Below are 15,769 nucleotides of genomic sequence, written 5' to 3'. Positions count from 1 at the left end.
TCCACCAAGATGTATGATTCCCTAGTGAGTCGCTTCACTCCAAGTCCTTCAGGGCACACACATCTACAGAGTGACACGACTCCTTAAGCATTACCCACCCAGGCCTCTCACAATGACTCAGAGCACTGAGAAGGTACTGACCTTCAGTGGAGACCTCACCAAGATGGAGGACTACCACGACAGCCAAGTTTTAGGCTTGAGTTTGTCAAGTCTGAGCGGTAGTTGCTTGTAGAAGGCATAGAAGTCTCTGCCAGTGGGTCCCCAAGGGGCTTCAGTGTCACAGAGGGGGATACCAGACCCCACCTTATCCCCCTCCACAAGAAGGCTCAATGTTCTCCTGCAGTCGTCTGCACCAGGGGATTCCACTCTGGCTGCCAGCCCGCCTGCAGTGCTCACACCAACTGGAGTCTGGCCACAGGGCCTCATTCCCAAAGCTCATCTGAAGTAGCCTCTGGCTGGGCTGAGGCAGTGGCTCAGAGGATGAGAAGCCATCGGCTGAGTCACCAGCACCATTTCCTATAGCGCCTCGGGTTTTCCCGGATGGTTGCATGTTCTTCCACAGGGTTAGCACAATCCTGCTGGCTGGTGAGAGCTGAGTCTGTCCCAGAGGTTGCCAATGCTGATCCTCACATATCGTTGTCTTCTCCTGCCAGATGAAAGTACGGAATCCAGGACCAGGAAAGTTGTGCACACTGCGTACAAGAAGCTGACCACCTCTCTGCCCCAGGAAAACACGTCAAATGAGATTAAATATCTCACGTGAGTCTGCAGCTCACATTCTCCCTTAAAGCCTAAGTGATTGAGACCTCACAGCCTCAGCACACATAGAGCTCTGCTTACCTTCCCCATGGACAGACCCATGTCTGCTGCAATTGAAGGGTTCTGGTGCAGGCCTGTCTCTAGCTAGGCCCATAGGAACTGACAGACAGGACAGAGCAGGGTCCCTCTAGCCTGGTGTTCTGCCTCTGACAGAGGCAGCGCCAGCTGCTGCAGAGAACAGCGCTCTTGGGGGATGTCCCTGCTGTGTGGACAGGTTGTTCCCCAGACCTGTGCGGCTCCTGGCAAAGAGAACACCACTGCAGATACCGGCTCGCACAGGTCTCGCCCAGGGCCCCCGGAGCAAAGAGCAGCAGGGACACCCCGATGGTGCTGGTCCTATTGTCTCTTGCTGCTTGGGAAGCCAGGACAAGCAGAGAGCTGGTCTGATGGCACAGGGCCCTTTGCAGGCTGCTGTGGGTTCCCATGCGTCTCTGGGAATGCTCCCAGTTTGGGATTGGGCTCTGCTACCTTTCTCACCCCAAAGAGGACGGCATGGGGAGAACGAGACCGCAAGGTGCGTGTCTACGCTGCCTTGCAAACCTGGGTCCATGGGACCCGCCCCCGGGGAACTGGAGTTTGGGCAGCTTCCTGGCATGGCAAACCCAGGTTTATGGTGGCCTGGCTCAGGACACACAGCTGTGCTTGCACATCCATAGTGCCCTACGCTGACCTGAGCCAGCCCTTCTGCCCCAGGGGTGTATCCCAGAGTCCCTGCGGCTGTTCTAAGCCTTGGTTCGTGGTGGGAAAACTTGTCTGTCCCACCTGCCAAGCCTTAGCGGCAGTGGAGTCCGACGCAGCGGTCAGCAAAATCAGTGGGGTGAGGAGACGGGGACTCCAGTGGGCTGGGTTGGTGGGGAAGGGAGCTGCCTGGCCCTGCCCAAACACACGGCTCTGCCTAACCCTCCCTCCTTCCTCCTCCGAAGGAGCCGCCTCTCCACCCTGAAGACAAAGGCTTCCTTGGACCCCATTTACATCGGGCTCTTCGGCAGCACCGGGGCTGGGAAGAGCTCCCTGCTCAACGCCATCATCAACCAGCAGTTCTTCCTGCCGGTGTCCGGGAGCCGTATCTGCACCTCCTGCATTGTGCAAGTCAGCAGCAGCCAGGGTGGGAACTATGAGGCAAAAATTCACCTGCTCTCCTTACAGGCAAGAGTGGCTGCTCCGTGTGGGCCAGGGCCCTGAGGTGTTCTGCAGGGCACCCTCCTAGCTGCAGGGTGCACATTCACAGCCCCTCCAGAGGGCAGCCCAGAAGGCCTCTGCTGGCTGCTTCTTGCATTAAACCTCAGCCCAGTCTGATGCGGGCCAAGGGCTCCAGGAAGGAATGGGGCAGGGCTGGGCCTGGTTCTCTGCTGCTTCCAAGACCTGGAGCAGAGAGGCGGAAGCCACTGCTGCTCCGTGGAGGAATTCTGCACCCTAAAGGCATCTGTGCAGAATCTGAAAATAACACCATGGCTGCAATTAATTTTTGGCCATTTATTCAGAACACCCGTCAGCGAGTCCAGGAACCAAAGCCGTTCAGGAAATGCTTTCTGACAGCCGGATTCCTCACTAGCCCATTAATGCCGCCTGTGAGGAGTAATTCAGTGCAGCTGAAATACAGAGCTGCATTTCCCACCCCCCTCAGCCATGGTGCAAAGCCTGGGGGAGCCAGGGACGATGGAGGAGCTGAGGGAGAGGGGAGTCATTGCTGGGAAGGAGCCTGGGTGTGAGCTTGGGGAGGAAAAGTTTGGTTATAGGGGGTGCAGAAGGTTTGTTAGGGAGCTTCCCCCAGGCTCTCCTGTTCATAGCAGCTGTTTCTGGCAAGCCCCAGCCGGGAGAAGGAAAGGAAGGAGCCTCCAGGCCCTTCTTTGCAGCAGGCCAGGCCAGGAGTCCCATGAGTTGATGCCTTCCTGCTCTTGTGGCCCAGCAGGGCAGGCTTGGGCCGGGCTGAGGCCTGGGGTGATGTGAGTCAGGGGTTAGGTGGGACTAGAGCTGCACTGCCAGCAGGAGTGGATTTAGTGATGGGCAGTGATCCCCTCCGTGGGCAGAATGAATTTTGTTGTGTGCGCCAAGGCATGCGCAGCTGTGCACCACCAATAGGAACACACGCTGCCCATTGTGGGTGCTGCGGGCGCTCTGCCAATCTGCTGGGCGGCACCTGACTCTCTCCTGGGTGGCTGCTCCAGCGCTCAGCTGACAGGGAACGCTGGTGATGGGGCTGCACCAGGGCTGGGAAGAGGGAAGGGTTGGTGCTGCCCTGGGAGGGGCTCTGGGCTCCAGCAGGGGGTCGGGGGCGGGATGAGGCCTGGTGCGGAGGGGGAAGGGAGGGGTGGGGAATGGGGCGGGGGAGGCCTAACCTCCGCTAACTGCCAGTTCACCGAATGCCCATGGTGCAGGGACAAGGTGGAGGTGCAGGGCCACACGGGGCCGGGGCAGATGTGTCGGACTCAATGGGCAAAAGGAGGAACTGCAGCAACGTTCCAGCAGCAGCTTGTCTTCTGTACAAAAAAAATTAAAAATACAAATAGCTCATTAATTATGCATGCGCACAGTAGCACAGGAACCCCCTGCGATGGGGCGGCCTAACCACGTTGACCCGCTACGGGAGGCCAGAGGCCTTGCCACACCCCATCCCAGTGAGAGGAGCAGACGAGAGATCCTCCAGGCAGGATAGAACGTTTTTCTGTGCTGCAGCCAATCAGGGCCCGGCAGGCTGATATAAAAGAAGCTGCTGCGCCAAGGCCTGGCAGTTCCTCTCAGGTGCTTATCCCAGGCACATCTCTATTGTCACGGGGGTGGGGCCCAGCAGCACTTTGGACAGCTCTGAGTACTAGCTGAGCCTAGACATGAGCAAGGCTCAGGTCCAATGGCCGAAGACCAGTCAGAAGCCTAACCCAAGAGCTGACAGGACGGGGGACAGGGCTAGTCAGAACCTAGCCCCAGAGTCTTGGAGGCAATTGGGAAAAGACCTTATGCAGCACCCCTTTGCCTCAGGGTGCCCTTGTGAGCAGTGACCCAAGTAAATGGCACTTCCTTCCCTGCTTTGCTTGCAATTAGCCAGAGGGGAGTCCAGCTGCTGGAGCCACAGCTGGTTCATTCCCTGCACAAGGGAGGGAGCCGCTCCGGCTGCTTCTGAGCTATTATTCCCCATGCATTGTCCGGCAGCACCCAGCCACTTTCCAGCCCCTGCCCTCCCATGCCTTCTGCTCAGCTCTGGAATGGCTCTTTCGTCCCCCTGCTCAGAACACTATCGCAGCAGAGCCACCGGTCTGAGGTCTCAGCACCCCCAGCGCGGTGGAAACCTGCTGCCGGCAGTGCCCTACTCCCATCTGTCCCCAACTTTGGCATTATCCCACAACAGCCTTTCCCAGCCCTGACCCCCTCCCCGCCAGGCGCCCAAGACAGCAATGGCCTGTTGACCTTGCTCTGTGCTGCAGGAATGGCAGGAAGAACTGAAGAACCTGGTGGAGCTGGTGGGCAGACCTGAGGAGGAGGAAGAAGGGGAGGAAGACACAGGAGAAGCTGTCCGAAAACTTCGCACGCTCTACGGGAGACACGCTGAAACCAGATCTCACGAAGACCTGCTGCGGATGAAGCTGCTGGTCACCATCCCTAGCTCCAAATATATCCTGCTGAGGGGAGCCCGGGTGAGTAAGTGTGTTCCTAAGTGCCAAAGCCAGACCCTTGTGACCACTTCATCTCAGCTCCTGCATCACACAGGCACTGAGCCCAGCAGCTTGCAGCTGTGCTGGAGGGGCAGCCCAGTGAATGGAGGTAGGGACAACGGGGCAGATGGCCCCAGGCCTGGCATTTCGAAGGGCCCGAGCTCCATCTGCCACTGCTACTAATTTGCCAGTGGCGTGGGGGCAGCTCTGGGCCCTTCTCAAGTGCTGTGGCGGTGCTCGGTGTAGGAGCCTAGTGTCTGAGCCTGGGAGGTGCTGAGGGCTGAATGCTCAAGGCTGCCCCTTGCAGAGTGCAGAGCTGGGCCCCCCTACAACCTTGCCCCAGCTGTCAGCCCTGCTGTGGGAGTGCTGGTCTCAGAAGGACGTCCCGTCCTACTGCATAGAAGCCACACAAGGGAGATTCCACCCCATTGCCTGAGAAGCGGTATTTTGCCTTTCCCACTGCATTACTGCCTATGTCTACACTGCCGTTCCACCTCTGTCCACTCCGCCCGGTCAGGGAGCCTGGGCTTTTCTCACCTCAAACAAACATGAGAAAAGGCTGCCTGCCAGCTCAGATTTCCTCTTCCTCATAGAGCCAAAGTGCAGAAGGGAGCACTGGACTCAACCCCTTCCTACAGAACACAGGCCAGAGAACTTCCCCGCTCTAATTCCTAGATCTGAGAGAAAACTGTCTAATCATAATAGCAATATGGCCAGTCCTGGCGAATCCACCAGGTGTCCTGGGGATCTTTTCCAGTAATTCATTATCCTCCTTGTTAGCCTGAATTTGTCTAGCTTCAGCTTTCAGCCACTGGCTCAGGTTTCTCCTTTCTCTGCTAGGCTGAAGACACAATTAGCAAATACATGTTCCCCATGTAGGTACTTACACCCTGCAATAAAGTCACTCCTTAGCCTCTTCTTTGTGCAGGTCATTTAATTAAGCTCGTTGAGTCTCTCACTATCAGATATGTTTTCTCACCCTTTGATTCTCCTTGAAAACAAAAAAGCAGTCCAGTAGCACTTTAAAGACTAACAAAATAATGTATTAGGTGATAAGCTTTCGTGGGACAGACCCACTTCTTCAGCCCATAGCCAGACCAGAACAGACTCAATATTTAAGGCACAGAGAACCAAAAATAGTAATCAAGGTTGACAAATCAGAAAAATTGTTATCAAGGTGAGCAAGTCAGAGAGTAGAGGGGCAGAAGGCGGGGGCGGGGGGAGTCAAGAATTAGATAAAGTATGTAAAAGAGCCCCTATAATGACCTAGAAAATCATCATCCTGGTTCAAACCATGTGTTAATATGTCAAATTTGAATATAAAAGAGAGTTCAGCAGCCTCTCTTTCCAAGCGGCTGTGAAAGTTCCTTTTCAGTAAAACACAGACTTTCAGGTCATTAACAGAATGGCCCACTCCATTAAAGTGCTGGCTGACAGGTTAATGACCTGAAAGTCTGTGTTTTTCTGAAAAGGACTTTTCACAGCCATTTGGAAAGAGAGGCTGCTGAACTCTCTTTTATATTCAAATTCGACACATTAACGTGGTTTGAACCGGGATGGCAATTTTTTAGGTCATTAGAGGGGCTCTTTTACATACTTTGCTTTATCTAATTCTTGACTCTCCCCCCGGCCCCTCTACTCTCTGATTTGCTCACCTTGATAATTTTTGTTCTGATTTGTCAACCTTGATTACTATTTTTGGTTCTCTGTGTCTTAAACATTGAGTCTGTTCTGGTCTGGCTATGGGCTGGGGAAGTGGGTCTGTCCCACAAAAGCTCATCACCTAATAAATTATTTTGTTAGTCTTGAAAGTGCTACTGGACTGCTTTTTTGTTTTCACAGTATATAGACTAGCACGGCTTTCTCTCTGTTACTATTTAGTCCTCCTTGGGGCTCTTCCCTACACCTGCAGCCATTCAGCTATCTCCTTCTTGACTTGTGAGCACAAGTACTGGGCACAGGATTCCAGGAGTGGCTGCACCAGTGCCAAATGATCAGTGCAGCTGAGGCCTCAGTTGAAGGTCTTTCTTTGGCACAAGCCTCTTTGCCAGCATCCGTTTGCAACAGGCCTTACAAACACCACAGAGTGGAATCTTGTAACTTCATGTGCAATGACATCACACACATTTTATCAGGACAAGGATGGCCAGCAAGTGATAAGTTAAAATGGTACCTTACAAGACATACTTTGTACAAAGATTGTCAGTTGTGCGCAGGGTGTGGAAACAGGCTTGCGTTCTGTCACACCAATCCCACCTTGTTCTTCTGTGACGCTGGTTATGTGACCGATTCAAATTTAAATCTCTTTAATGTGGAAGTCGCCCACCTGGAGTGAGTATACCAGTTCCGCAGGTGAGCCTGCATTGTGCTGTATTAACTAGGCCAGTGGGTCTCAAACTGTTTTCCACTCAACCTTTCTGTTGTCACACGAACAAAAGTAGGAGGGAGAGACTGAAGGCAGTGATGGGAAATGAGTGACTGAGCATTTCCCTGTTTCAGGAGAACCGTTAGCAGATAGCTTCCAGCTCCTGTCCCCACAGGGTGGAGTTTGATTTCTGGATTTTGTCTCAGGCAAAAGAACTCGCCGAGAAACTGGACCCTTACATCCGGTGTCAGGACAAGAAGGAGGAGGAGGAGGAGCCAGGACTGGATGACGAGAAAGCCAAGATGCGACTCTGGCCCCTAATCAAATACGTGGAAGTGACGATTCCGAAGTCGGACGTGATCCCGGAGGGCATTGTGTTTGTGGATATCCCCGGGACGGGAGATTACAATAGCAAGAGGGACGAAATGTGGAAAGAGGTGACGCCCCAGCTCCGTGGCGCGGGGAAGGAAACACGGATTTGTTGTTTGGTGGGAGAGCGTTCAACGTTGATTGGAGTGTCACCCCGGTTGTGTCGTACAGCAGGGGAGCTCTCGGGAGGGCGCCGTGCTCTGGGCCTGGGGGAGGAAACGCGGATTTGTTGCTTGGTGGGAGACCATCGTACATAAGGGGAGCTCTCAGGATTGCACTGTGCTGTGGGCCTGGGGACCTTTAGTGGAATGGCCAGAAGCAGCGTCTGCCCCAGACGGCGAGGGGGCTCCCCTGATATTAGCTAACGGGGTTTCCCAACTGGGGTCCTTCACTGCCCCTGGATTCCTGTAGCCCACGGTGAGCTCCAGCCACGCTGAGCTAGGAACCGGAGGTCCTTCCTCTGCAGTGCAGACCTGGCAGTGATCAGGGAAGCAGGACAATGGGCCCCACTACTGTGGGGAACTTTCCTGGCTTATGCATGAAGCTCCGCCCCACGTTGCCTCATGCAGCTCCCCTCACACAAAGGGCAGGACCCCTGGCTCCCTCATTGGCCCGTCTGCCCTGTCAATAAGGCTGACCTGAAGCATATCCTCTCCCTATTGGCCCTGGGGACTTTCAGTCTCAGTGCCTCACTTTCTCATTGGCCCTTCCATTTTCTATTGGCACCAGGAGAGGGCCAGGCAACCTCCCCACCCCACTGAGCGGCCAGCCGTCCCCTCCCATCACATGCTCCTTTGTCGTCTCTCCGCTCGGCCTGTCCTACTGAGTGTCTGCACACACAGCAGCTACACCCTCACCGCTGCCCGGGCGCAGGGTTGCCAGGTGCTGCTGTTTTCCAGCCATGCAGTGTTTTCCCTTCCAGACTCGCTAAAGTGGCAGGCTCCCGCTGCATCCGATCCAAGCGCTGCTGCTGTTCGGTCAGCACAAAGTCTAGGGACGTAAGGGGCATTAGCAGAACTGCCCTAGCCCGGGAGACCGTCTAGGTGAGGACAAGCTTGCAGCTTGCTGAGATGGAGCAGGGCCACTCAGAGCCCCGCTTGCGTGTTGGCCTAGGTTGCCCATCGCTGTCTCAGACCCTCCAGCTAGTGCAGCCCTGAGCATCACAGGCTCGTGCTAGCAGGGGGTTTGAGCCTGTACGTTGATAGCACAGCCCTGCAAAGGTGAACAGTCTGCACAGCCGCTGGGCATCGGAGCGGCTCAGCGCCTTGCAGGCTGGAGCCTGGCTGCCTGGTGGCTTCCAGCTATAATTCTCTCTCTCCTTCTCCTTAAGAGCATCAATAAATGTTCGGTCATCTGGATTGTCAGCGACATTGAGCGAGTGGTGGGGAACAAAACCGACGAACTGCTGCTGGCGGAGAGCATCAAAGCGTACCAAGGCGGGATGTGCAGTGACCTCGCCCAGGTGGTCACCAAGTCGGACAAGCTCTATCTCAAGGAGTACCTGAGGTAGTGGACTAGACCATGCCCAGGCCTCGGGGCCTGGAATCCTTCCTTTGGGGATTTACCAAAGCAAAAAAGCAGGCCAGTAACATTTTGAACACTAACAAAATAATTTATTAGTTTAATAAATAATTTAATTCTATTTTAATTAATTTTAAAAGAATAATTTATTAATACCTTTGATTTCATAATATTAATGTAATTAATAATTTGTCTTTGTTAGTCTTTAAAGTGCTACTTGACTGCTTTTTTGCTTTGATAGTATATAGACTAGCACGGCTCCCTCTCTGTAACTGTTGGAGATTTACCATGTCTCCGCCTGTCTGCCTCCTGCAGTCCCCACTCCGGCCTCACAGCTAGGCCCTCCTTGCCCCGCTGCTGCTGTCTTCTCACTGCAGTGCCTCACACAGCTCCTGGACTAGATAGGAGGAAAGTGCAGGCATCTGTGTGGGTCACACGGTGCCTCGGGAAGGGCCTGCAGCAGGAATCGAGCCTGGGGACTCAGAATGTAAAAGCAGAAGCCTGTGCTGCCTAGAGCCGGGCTTCTCGAACTCCATTGTGTGGTGACCCCCTTCTGACAACACGAATTGCTGCAGGACCAAAGCCCGAGCCCCTCTGCCTTGGATGAGGGGGCCAAAGCTGTTGCTCTAGTACCATTGCCACTTTTGGGTAGAATCAGAACTGCCACCTGTGTGTCATAGGCCCTGTAGTGCCTGCTAATGGAGAATCTCCAGTAGCCCAAGTGTTGGAGGCAGGGGCCCAGAATCTGAGCTCTGCCATGCAGGGCTGAAGCTCTCAGGATCTGGCCCTGAGCAGAGGGGTTGGGCTCCAGTCCCTGACCTCTCTCAGCCCTGGGGGGTCCATTAAAATGGGGCTGCAGCCCACTTTGGTGTCCTGACCCCCAGTCCAAGAACCGCTGGCCTAAGCGAAAAGACCCTGCTGTGTAAGCCAAGCCTGCAGCCAGCTACTCACTATGCTGGGCTTCAGGGGTGACTCTCACTCAGGAGGCAGAACAGGAAGTTTATTAGGCGACAGAGGCCCAGTTTCTCACAGAAGAGTCACTGCAGCAATCAGAGACAGTCATTCCAACCTGTCCTGGGGAGAGCAGCGCGAGGGAGGCCCCTCTGGGGTGTAGCTTTCCCCTCGCCAGGCTGGCTGCCTTCTAGCTCCCTCTCTCCCCAGCTTCTAACTGCTGCCTCCAATTCAAACCATGCTTGGCTCCTCCCTGCTCCTTGTTCAGGGCAGAGGTGTTACCTGCAGGCTTAGGGTGCAGCCCCAGGGGCCCATCCTTAGCCGCTGGGAGCTGCTCTGCCTGTCTCACACACATCCAGCCTGACACTCACACGCACCCCCGCCCCACTCCATCACACTCACTCACCGAGGCTCCGTCTGCTCTCTGGACATGTTGTCACAGGTGTGGGTTAACTCTATATTTGAGGGGTGAGGCTTTGCGGGGGTGGGGCTGGGGGGGGGGGGGGGGACAGCTGCAGGAGGCTCAGCAGGGCAGGGGCTCAAGTCCAGGGAGGGGTCGTCTGGGATTCCAGGTGCAGGTGGGGTTTGGGGCGGGGCGGGTCTGGGTGCAGGAGGTGAGGCTCCGTGGGGCAGTGGTCAAGGTGCATAGGACTTGGTGCAGGGGGCTCTGGGTGCGTGGGGGTTTGGGCAGAGAGAGGCAGCTCCCCACACAGCGCTCTCTCCTCCCACAGCTGAAGAGTGACATTGCTGGGAGTGAGGCTGGGGGTGCAGAGCTTCCTGGAGCCAGGGGAGGGCCCTGTGGTGGGTCTGACCCGTCCCTGCTGGTCCCTGCCCACAGCCGCCCTGCAAAGCCAGGCTCACAGCTGATCATTAATTACATTAAAATTATTAAATTAAAAGTATTATTAAATTAAATTAAACAGATCTTTGTGATTTCATTCTAATTTCATTCCTTTTAATTTAACAGCTTAATTTAATTTAATTTAATTTAACAGTTTAAGTCGCTTCCCCTGCTAGCTGCAGACACCAGCCTGTCTGGTGTAGAATACCCACTGTCTTCTCCTCCACTGGTGACTTTCACAGTGTAGCTGACCTCTTCCTGCAATTGCGGATACAAAGAGCCCACTGAATTTGGCCACGGCTGGTTTGAAGTGTGGGCCTCTTCCTTTGCCTGCAGAAAAACTGTTTATCAGTCCCCTGATAGGCCAGGCTTAGACACGTTTTAGGTGCACACTGAGTTTGTCCTTTCCCCGTGATAGACTATGTGCCAGCTTCGAGGTCTATATATTGACAACAGTGTGTTAGGTGTCATGAGTAAGCCAGGCCTGATGAGAGTTGCTGACCAAGAGCTAAACTGCCAATGGGCATGTGTGTCACTGGGGGTTATGGAAAAATAGGGCATTTTGTCATTGTCCTCTACAGGAATTCTTGTACCTTCCCCCAGAGCGTGTGGCGCTGGCCACTGCTGGAGACAGGATGCTAGGCGAGAGGGACTTTGGGTCTGTCCAGTCCGGCACCGCCGATGAACGTACTAAACCCTGTTTTCCACTTTGCAAAGTGTCTGTTGTCACCTCCCCAGAGCCCCTGCTCATATTTATGTGGCAGTCGGCTTGGTACCATTCTGTTAGGCGAGATGAATAGCTAATAGGGATGCTCAGTACCAGCGGTGGCCAACCTGTTTTCACTGGAGGCCACATGGCAATTTTTCACATTTTCCAGGGACCAAAAACAAAATAGCCTCAACTCTGTCTCCCCCCTGCCCCCGGCTTAACACCTCACAGCCCCAAACCCAGGATTAACTACCTCACACAGGAGCTGCATGTGCTGCTGTCCCTGGGTGCTCCTTCACCAGGCCACTGTCTCCTCCTCACCGCAGCTGCACAGTTCCCCCCAGCCCTCCTACTCCCTTTCCCCATGTACGGAGCATGCGGCTCTCTGCCCTGCCATGCTGAAATCATGGGACTCAGTTTAATTGGTTTAATGGACGGAGCTCTCCTACCAGCCATGTAACCAATGAAATTGAGTTCTACTCTTTTAGCATGGCAGGGCAGGGAGCCGGAGAAGGAGTCAGCAGTGGCAGTGTCTGGAGCCACAAATGGCTCCTTAAAGAGCCACATGCAGCTGGGAGCTGCCCAGCTGGTTTTCAGAATGGCACCACTGACAGCTTCATGGGCTGGATGAAAAGGCTCTGTGGGCCAGATTCTGGCCTGTGGGCCATGTGTTGACCACCCTGATCTAGATGGTGCTTGGTCCTGTCATGAGGGCAGGGACTGGATTTGGTGGCTTTTTGAGAACCCTTCCACTTCTAGCATTCTACGATTCTATGATTGTTTGCCAAACCTAGTTAACGGTGTCTTTGTTTGCATTTTCAGTGAACGAAAAGTGAAAAATGTGAGTATTTTCTGATTTCTTTCAAAAGTAAATTGCAGCCTTAAAATGAAAACTCTCTGAAAGCAAAGGAGAGGTGAGGGATTTGTTCTCTGGAGGGTTTATTTACAAGCCTCACATGGTAACATCACAGCAGGTGAGCCAGTAAGAGGCCTGGTTAGCGTTAAGAGGAGGTGCACGGTTACACTTGTTAAAACTAGGCATTTATAGCATCCGCTGGACCCAGTCTCGGTGTCACCTGCTCACTCACCACGCGTGAGCTTTGGGTGGGCAAGAAAAGTCCAGTTTAGACAGTCGGGATAAGATTACCAGAGCTATCGGCACCTGTAGCTCTTCTTCAAGTGCTCGTTCATGTCTGTTCCGTCGGAGGGGGGTAGCTCCCCATGTGCCCTGGGGCAGGATGCTTTTCCCTCAGCAGGAGCTGGCAGGGACTGGCTCTGGTGGCCTCTAGAGCGGTGTCCACATGGCGCACTACAAGGGGTGCTGCCGGCTCCCTCACCCTCTGTTATTTCGTGCTGCCAGTGAGGATGCTGGAACATCTGCTGTGCCAGCCAGTGTGATGTGTTCTCCATTCTTGGGAACTTTGCAGAACCTGCTGTTTAGTTGTCCATGGTCAGGAGTCGAATTCGTTACCCTGCGCAGTAATTTGATGTCTTTGTTCAACTGTAACAGGACTCAGCCAGGGGATGGGGCATGCCTGAATTTAACCCCTTTGATCACTGCGTTAAGCAAAGCAATTCTCTTCCCAAGAATTCAGCCACCCAGATAATACTGAGCCATTTATTAGCAATGCATTGGGGAAGGCTCGACAAAGCTCTTCCCAGGAGCTCCCCGAAACACACATCATTATATCTTAGTTACATAAGTCATATATATCGTTATATCAGCTACAGCTAATTTGATCAGTTCTTTGTTCAAGAAGGACTGGATCTTGTACAAAGGGATGGGGCCAGAGTAATGAGGGTCCAAGAGGGGGAGCTAACTGGGTCTATAGATTAGGGGAGAATAAGCAGAGGAAGCAGCTTAACCAAACAACTTCTTGTAAGACAGCAGATGAAGGAGGGTTACAATTTTAACAAACTCAGCGAGAGGTTTAACAGTCCTCAAGGTCTCTGTTGCAGCTGGGCTGTTACCTCAGTCAGGCAATGCAAAGACTGTCTAACAGTTGCAAACAGCCTGTGCCGGCTCACCCTGCTGAGTTAAAATGCTGCTGCAGCTGCACTTTCAAGTTTTCAGGGTAGACAAAGCCTCAGTTAGCAAAAGAAATAAAATATCAGCGCACAGTCTAAACTCTCAACCCTATTAGAATGGGCAGCAACTCGATTAAGCAGGTTTTTTCACCCCACTGCATGTTGCAGTCCTTGAACCTGGGCCAGTCTCCTCTGTCAGAGTCTTCAGGCAATATGCTCTTTCATCTTGATTCCCAACTGCTGGTAACTACCCTCTGGGAAAGATTTTCCAAGCAGTTAGGCCCGCAGTAGTACCATGGGCCATTTTTTTTCTAGTTTGTTTATGAGAAAGTCATGGGAGAAAGTATCAGCAGCCTCGCTCCGCTCAAGATATATCACATCTACCACTTCCTCCCTCTTCACAATGCTTATTTCCCTGGCAAGGGAAGCTGTTAGGTGCATTAGACATTTGTTCTTAACATATTTGCATAGACTGTTAGTTATGCAGCGCTGTTTGAACAGTACTTTGTTAGAAAGCACAATAGAGAAATTCTAGTCCACCCCAGCAGGGTCTACATGGACCCATGAATGTGCAACACCTTGGTGGGCGCAAGAAATCACATCTCTGTATTAGGCATTATGGCTTCATGCAGAGCGCTCTGAAAGATCTACTGTAGCTCCAACAGGGGCGGTGGGCTTGATGAAGACATTCCTGTGTGAGATTTGCTCCTTGTTGTGTTGCAAGCCAAATTAGAGTGTGTCTTCTGGCCTGAGAATGGCCGAAAGCATTTTGGGGAATACCTACAGTTACTTTCATTGTCTTTCCAAATGTAGAAACCTATAGAAACCGAACATGAGGCCATTTTAGAGAGGAACGCAGATGTGAAAGTGAAGAAGACCAAAGGAATGAAGTCCAAGCTCCGGGTAAGCCTGGGTTTTCCAGTTGTAGGAAACCTCTTCTGTTATATTTCAGTAGCAAATGTGATGGTCCTGGGATTATTACCAAGTATTTTTCCATGAGATAGGATGACCTTTCAGAGGTTCCAGTTAAACTGTGGGAACCTTGGTGTCAACACACAAAAAGTCCTTGGCCCCATTGAGTTCTGGGGTCAGCTCTACCCCAGGTGAGTGACTCCCATAAACTTTCAGTTGGTTGTGTAAACTTGTTAGGCTCATCTGAAAATCCCATTTGGCACCTGTCTGCTTCTTTGGGGGCCTAAATACCTTTGTAAATGTAAGTCTTGGAGTGGTCCATTCAGCTTCTTATTCTGTAGTCATCTCTGGGGTATCTGTCATCAGCCATGCAGACCCACAGAAGTCTCTGATTGGTAGGCAGGGAGGGAGGACTCACCTTTATGGGGCAGGTCTACTAAGACCCCAGGGCCTCCAGCAGGGGGCTGTGAAGGGCCAGGTAGTCCCCATCCCAAAACAAGCAGCATTTGGACCAGTGTGTGGACGTGAGAAAGCTGAACCTGCATAACTGGAGCAGGCTTTCAGAACAAGATAGGTTAGCTGGAGCAGAAGGCTGCCGGGGGGCTTTCTGAATTTGCTTTAGGAGCAACTTTTTGGGTTGGGTTAAACCTGTTCCTAACAGACCTCAGCTGAACCAAACTAGGCCTTTTTTATCCTGGCGTAAGGGTGTCTGAACAGCCTCCGGCACAGGGGTAAGTCTGCCCAAACTCTCCCAGCAGCTTAATTGTACCAGTTACAAATCAGGTTCTGCTGGTCTGGGTTCCTGGTGCAGACAAACCCAAAGCCAGGCCCAAGCTGAGTGAGGTGCAGGGGATGAGGAAAGCAATTCGAAAGGGGCTCCTGCCCCATGACCTCTGTGGTGAGATCACTTGACTCATTAAGCAATCTGGTGCTGCCAATAGATGTTGGGGCTCATCAGCACCTCCCCTCTTTTTACCAGTCATCACCACCTCTCAGGTGTAGAGATCCTGGGAATCACCTGTTTGAGCTCTGCAACCCCTCTGCATATGGGCAACCCTGCCTTTTATTAACACACTCCGGCCCTGCATTCCCCTACAGTACCCCTCCCTGGTAATGCCCTGCTCCATTGTATGGGGCTAAGGGATTTCCTTTGGAATATTTCTTTAGTTTCCATTGTCTGTATTTTTGGATGTATTGGCTGTGTGCGTATGAGAATAGTTTGTAGGCGTCTCATAAAAGATAAGAGTCCTACTACTTCTGCTGCTCGCAGGAGTTCTCCTTTAGCACAAGTGTTAATAGCCTGAGTTTGGAGCAGACGCTCCTCCGTGGTTTGATGCTGAGTCACAGATCAGGGATCCAGGCACTGCAGTCAATGAACAGATAAAGACGAACCTTGGTCTGGTATTTGCTCAGTTACAAATTGACAACCCGTATCTAGTCACTCCATAGTGCTACAGAATGAGGAACTGGAGATGCAGGCTACAATGCAGAGGAACTGACCACTAGTCCCAGCTCCCTTCCCGGTATGCGTGTCTGTGTTGGTCTGCAGCATCCCTTAAACCCAGCAATGCAGAGAGGAGAGGAGGCCTCAGAGAGGGAGGGAGCTGAGC

The 15,769-nt window shown here is 52.9% G+C and overlaps 1 protein-coding gene across 3 annotated transcripts in view; it reads left to right on the top strand.

Annotated features, from left to right (window-relative positions):
* LOC142010663 (nuclear GTPase SLIP-GC-like) overlaps nucleotides 1–15,769 on the top strand; it is a 75,032-nt gene that overhangs the window by 23,960 nt on the left and 35,303 nt on the right. For all 3 annotated transcript variants that reach the window (XM_074989070.1, XM_074989071.1, XM_074989072.1), the window contains exons 4-10: nucleotides 654–759; nucleotides 1,743–1,965; nucleotides 4,236–4,445; nucleotides 7,035–7,265; nucleotides 8,528–8,703; nucleotides 12,042–12,060; nucleotides 14,061–14,150. In XM_074989070.1, coding sequence (XP_074845171.1) covers nucleotides 654–759; nucleotides 1,743–1,965; nucleotides 4,236–4,445; nucleotides 7,035–7,265; nucleotides 8,528–8,703; nucleotides 12,042–12,060; nucleotides 14,061–14,150 — 1,055 coding nt within the window. The remainder of the gene's footprint in view (nucleotides 1–653; nucleotides 760–1,742; nucleotides 1,966–4,235; nucleotides 4,446–7,034; nucleotides 7,266–8,527; nucleotides 8,704–12,041; nucleotides 12,061–14,060; nucleotides 14,151–15,769) is intronic.

This window comes from Carettochelys insculpta, chromosome 3 (assembly GCF_033958435.1).
Source record: "Carettochelys insculpta isolate YL-2023 chromosome 3, ASM3395843v1, whole genome shotgun sequence".
Classification (NCBI taxonomy): domain Eukaryota; kingdom Metazoa; phylum Chordata; order Testudines; family Carettochelyidae; genus Carettochelys; species Carettochelys insculpta.
Note: the sequence above shows the minus strand (reverse complement) of the source record. Positions and strands in the feature narration are given on the sequence as shown.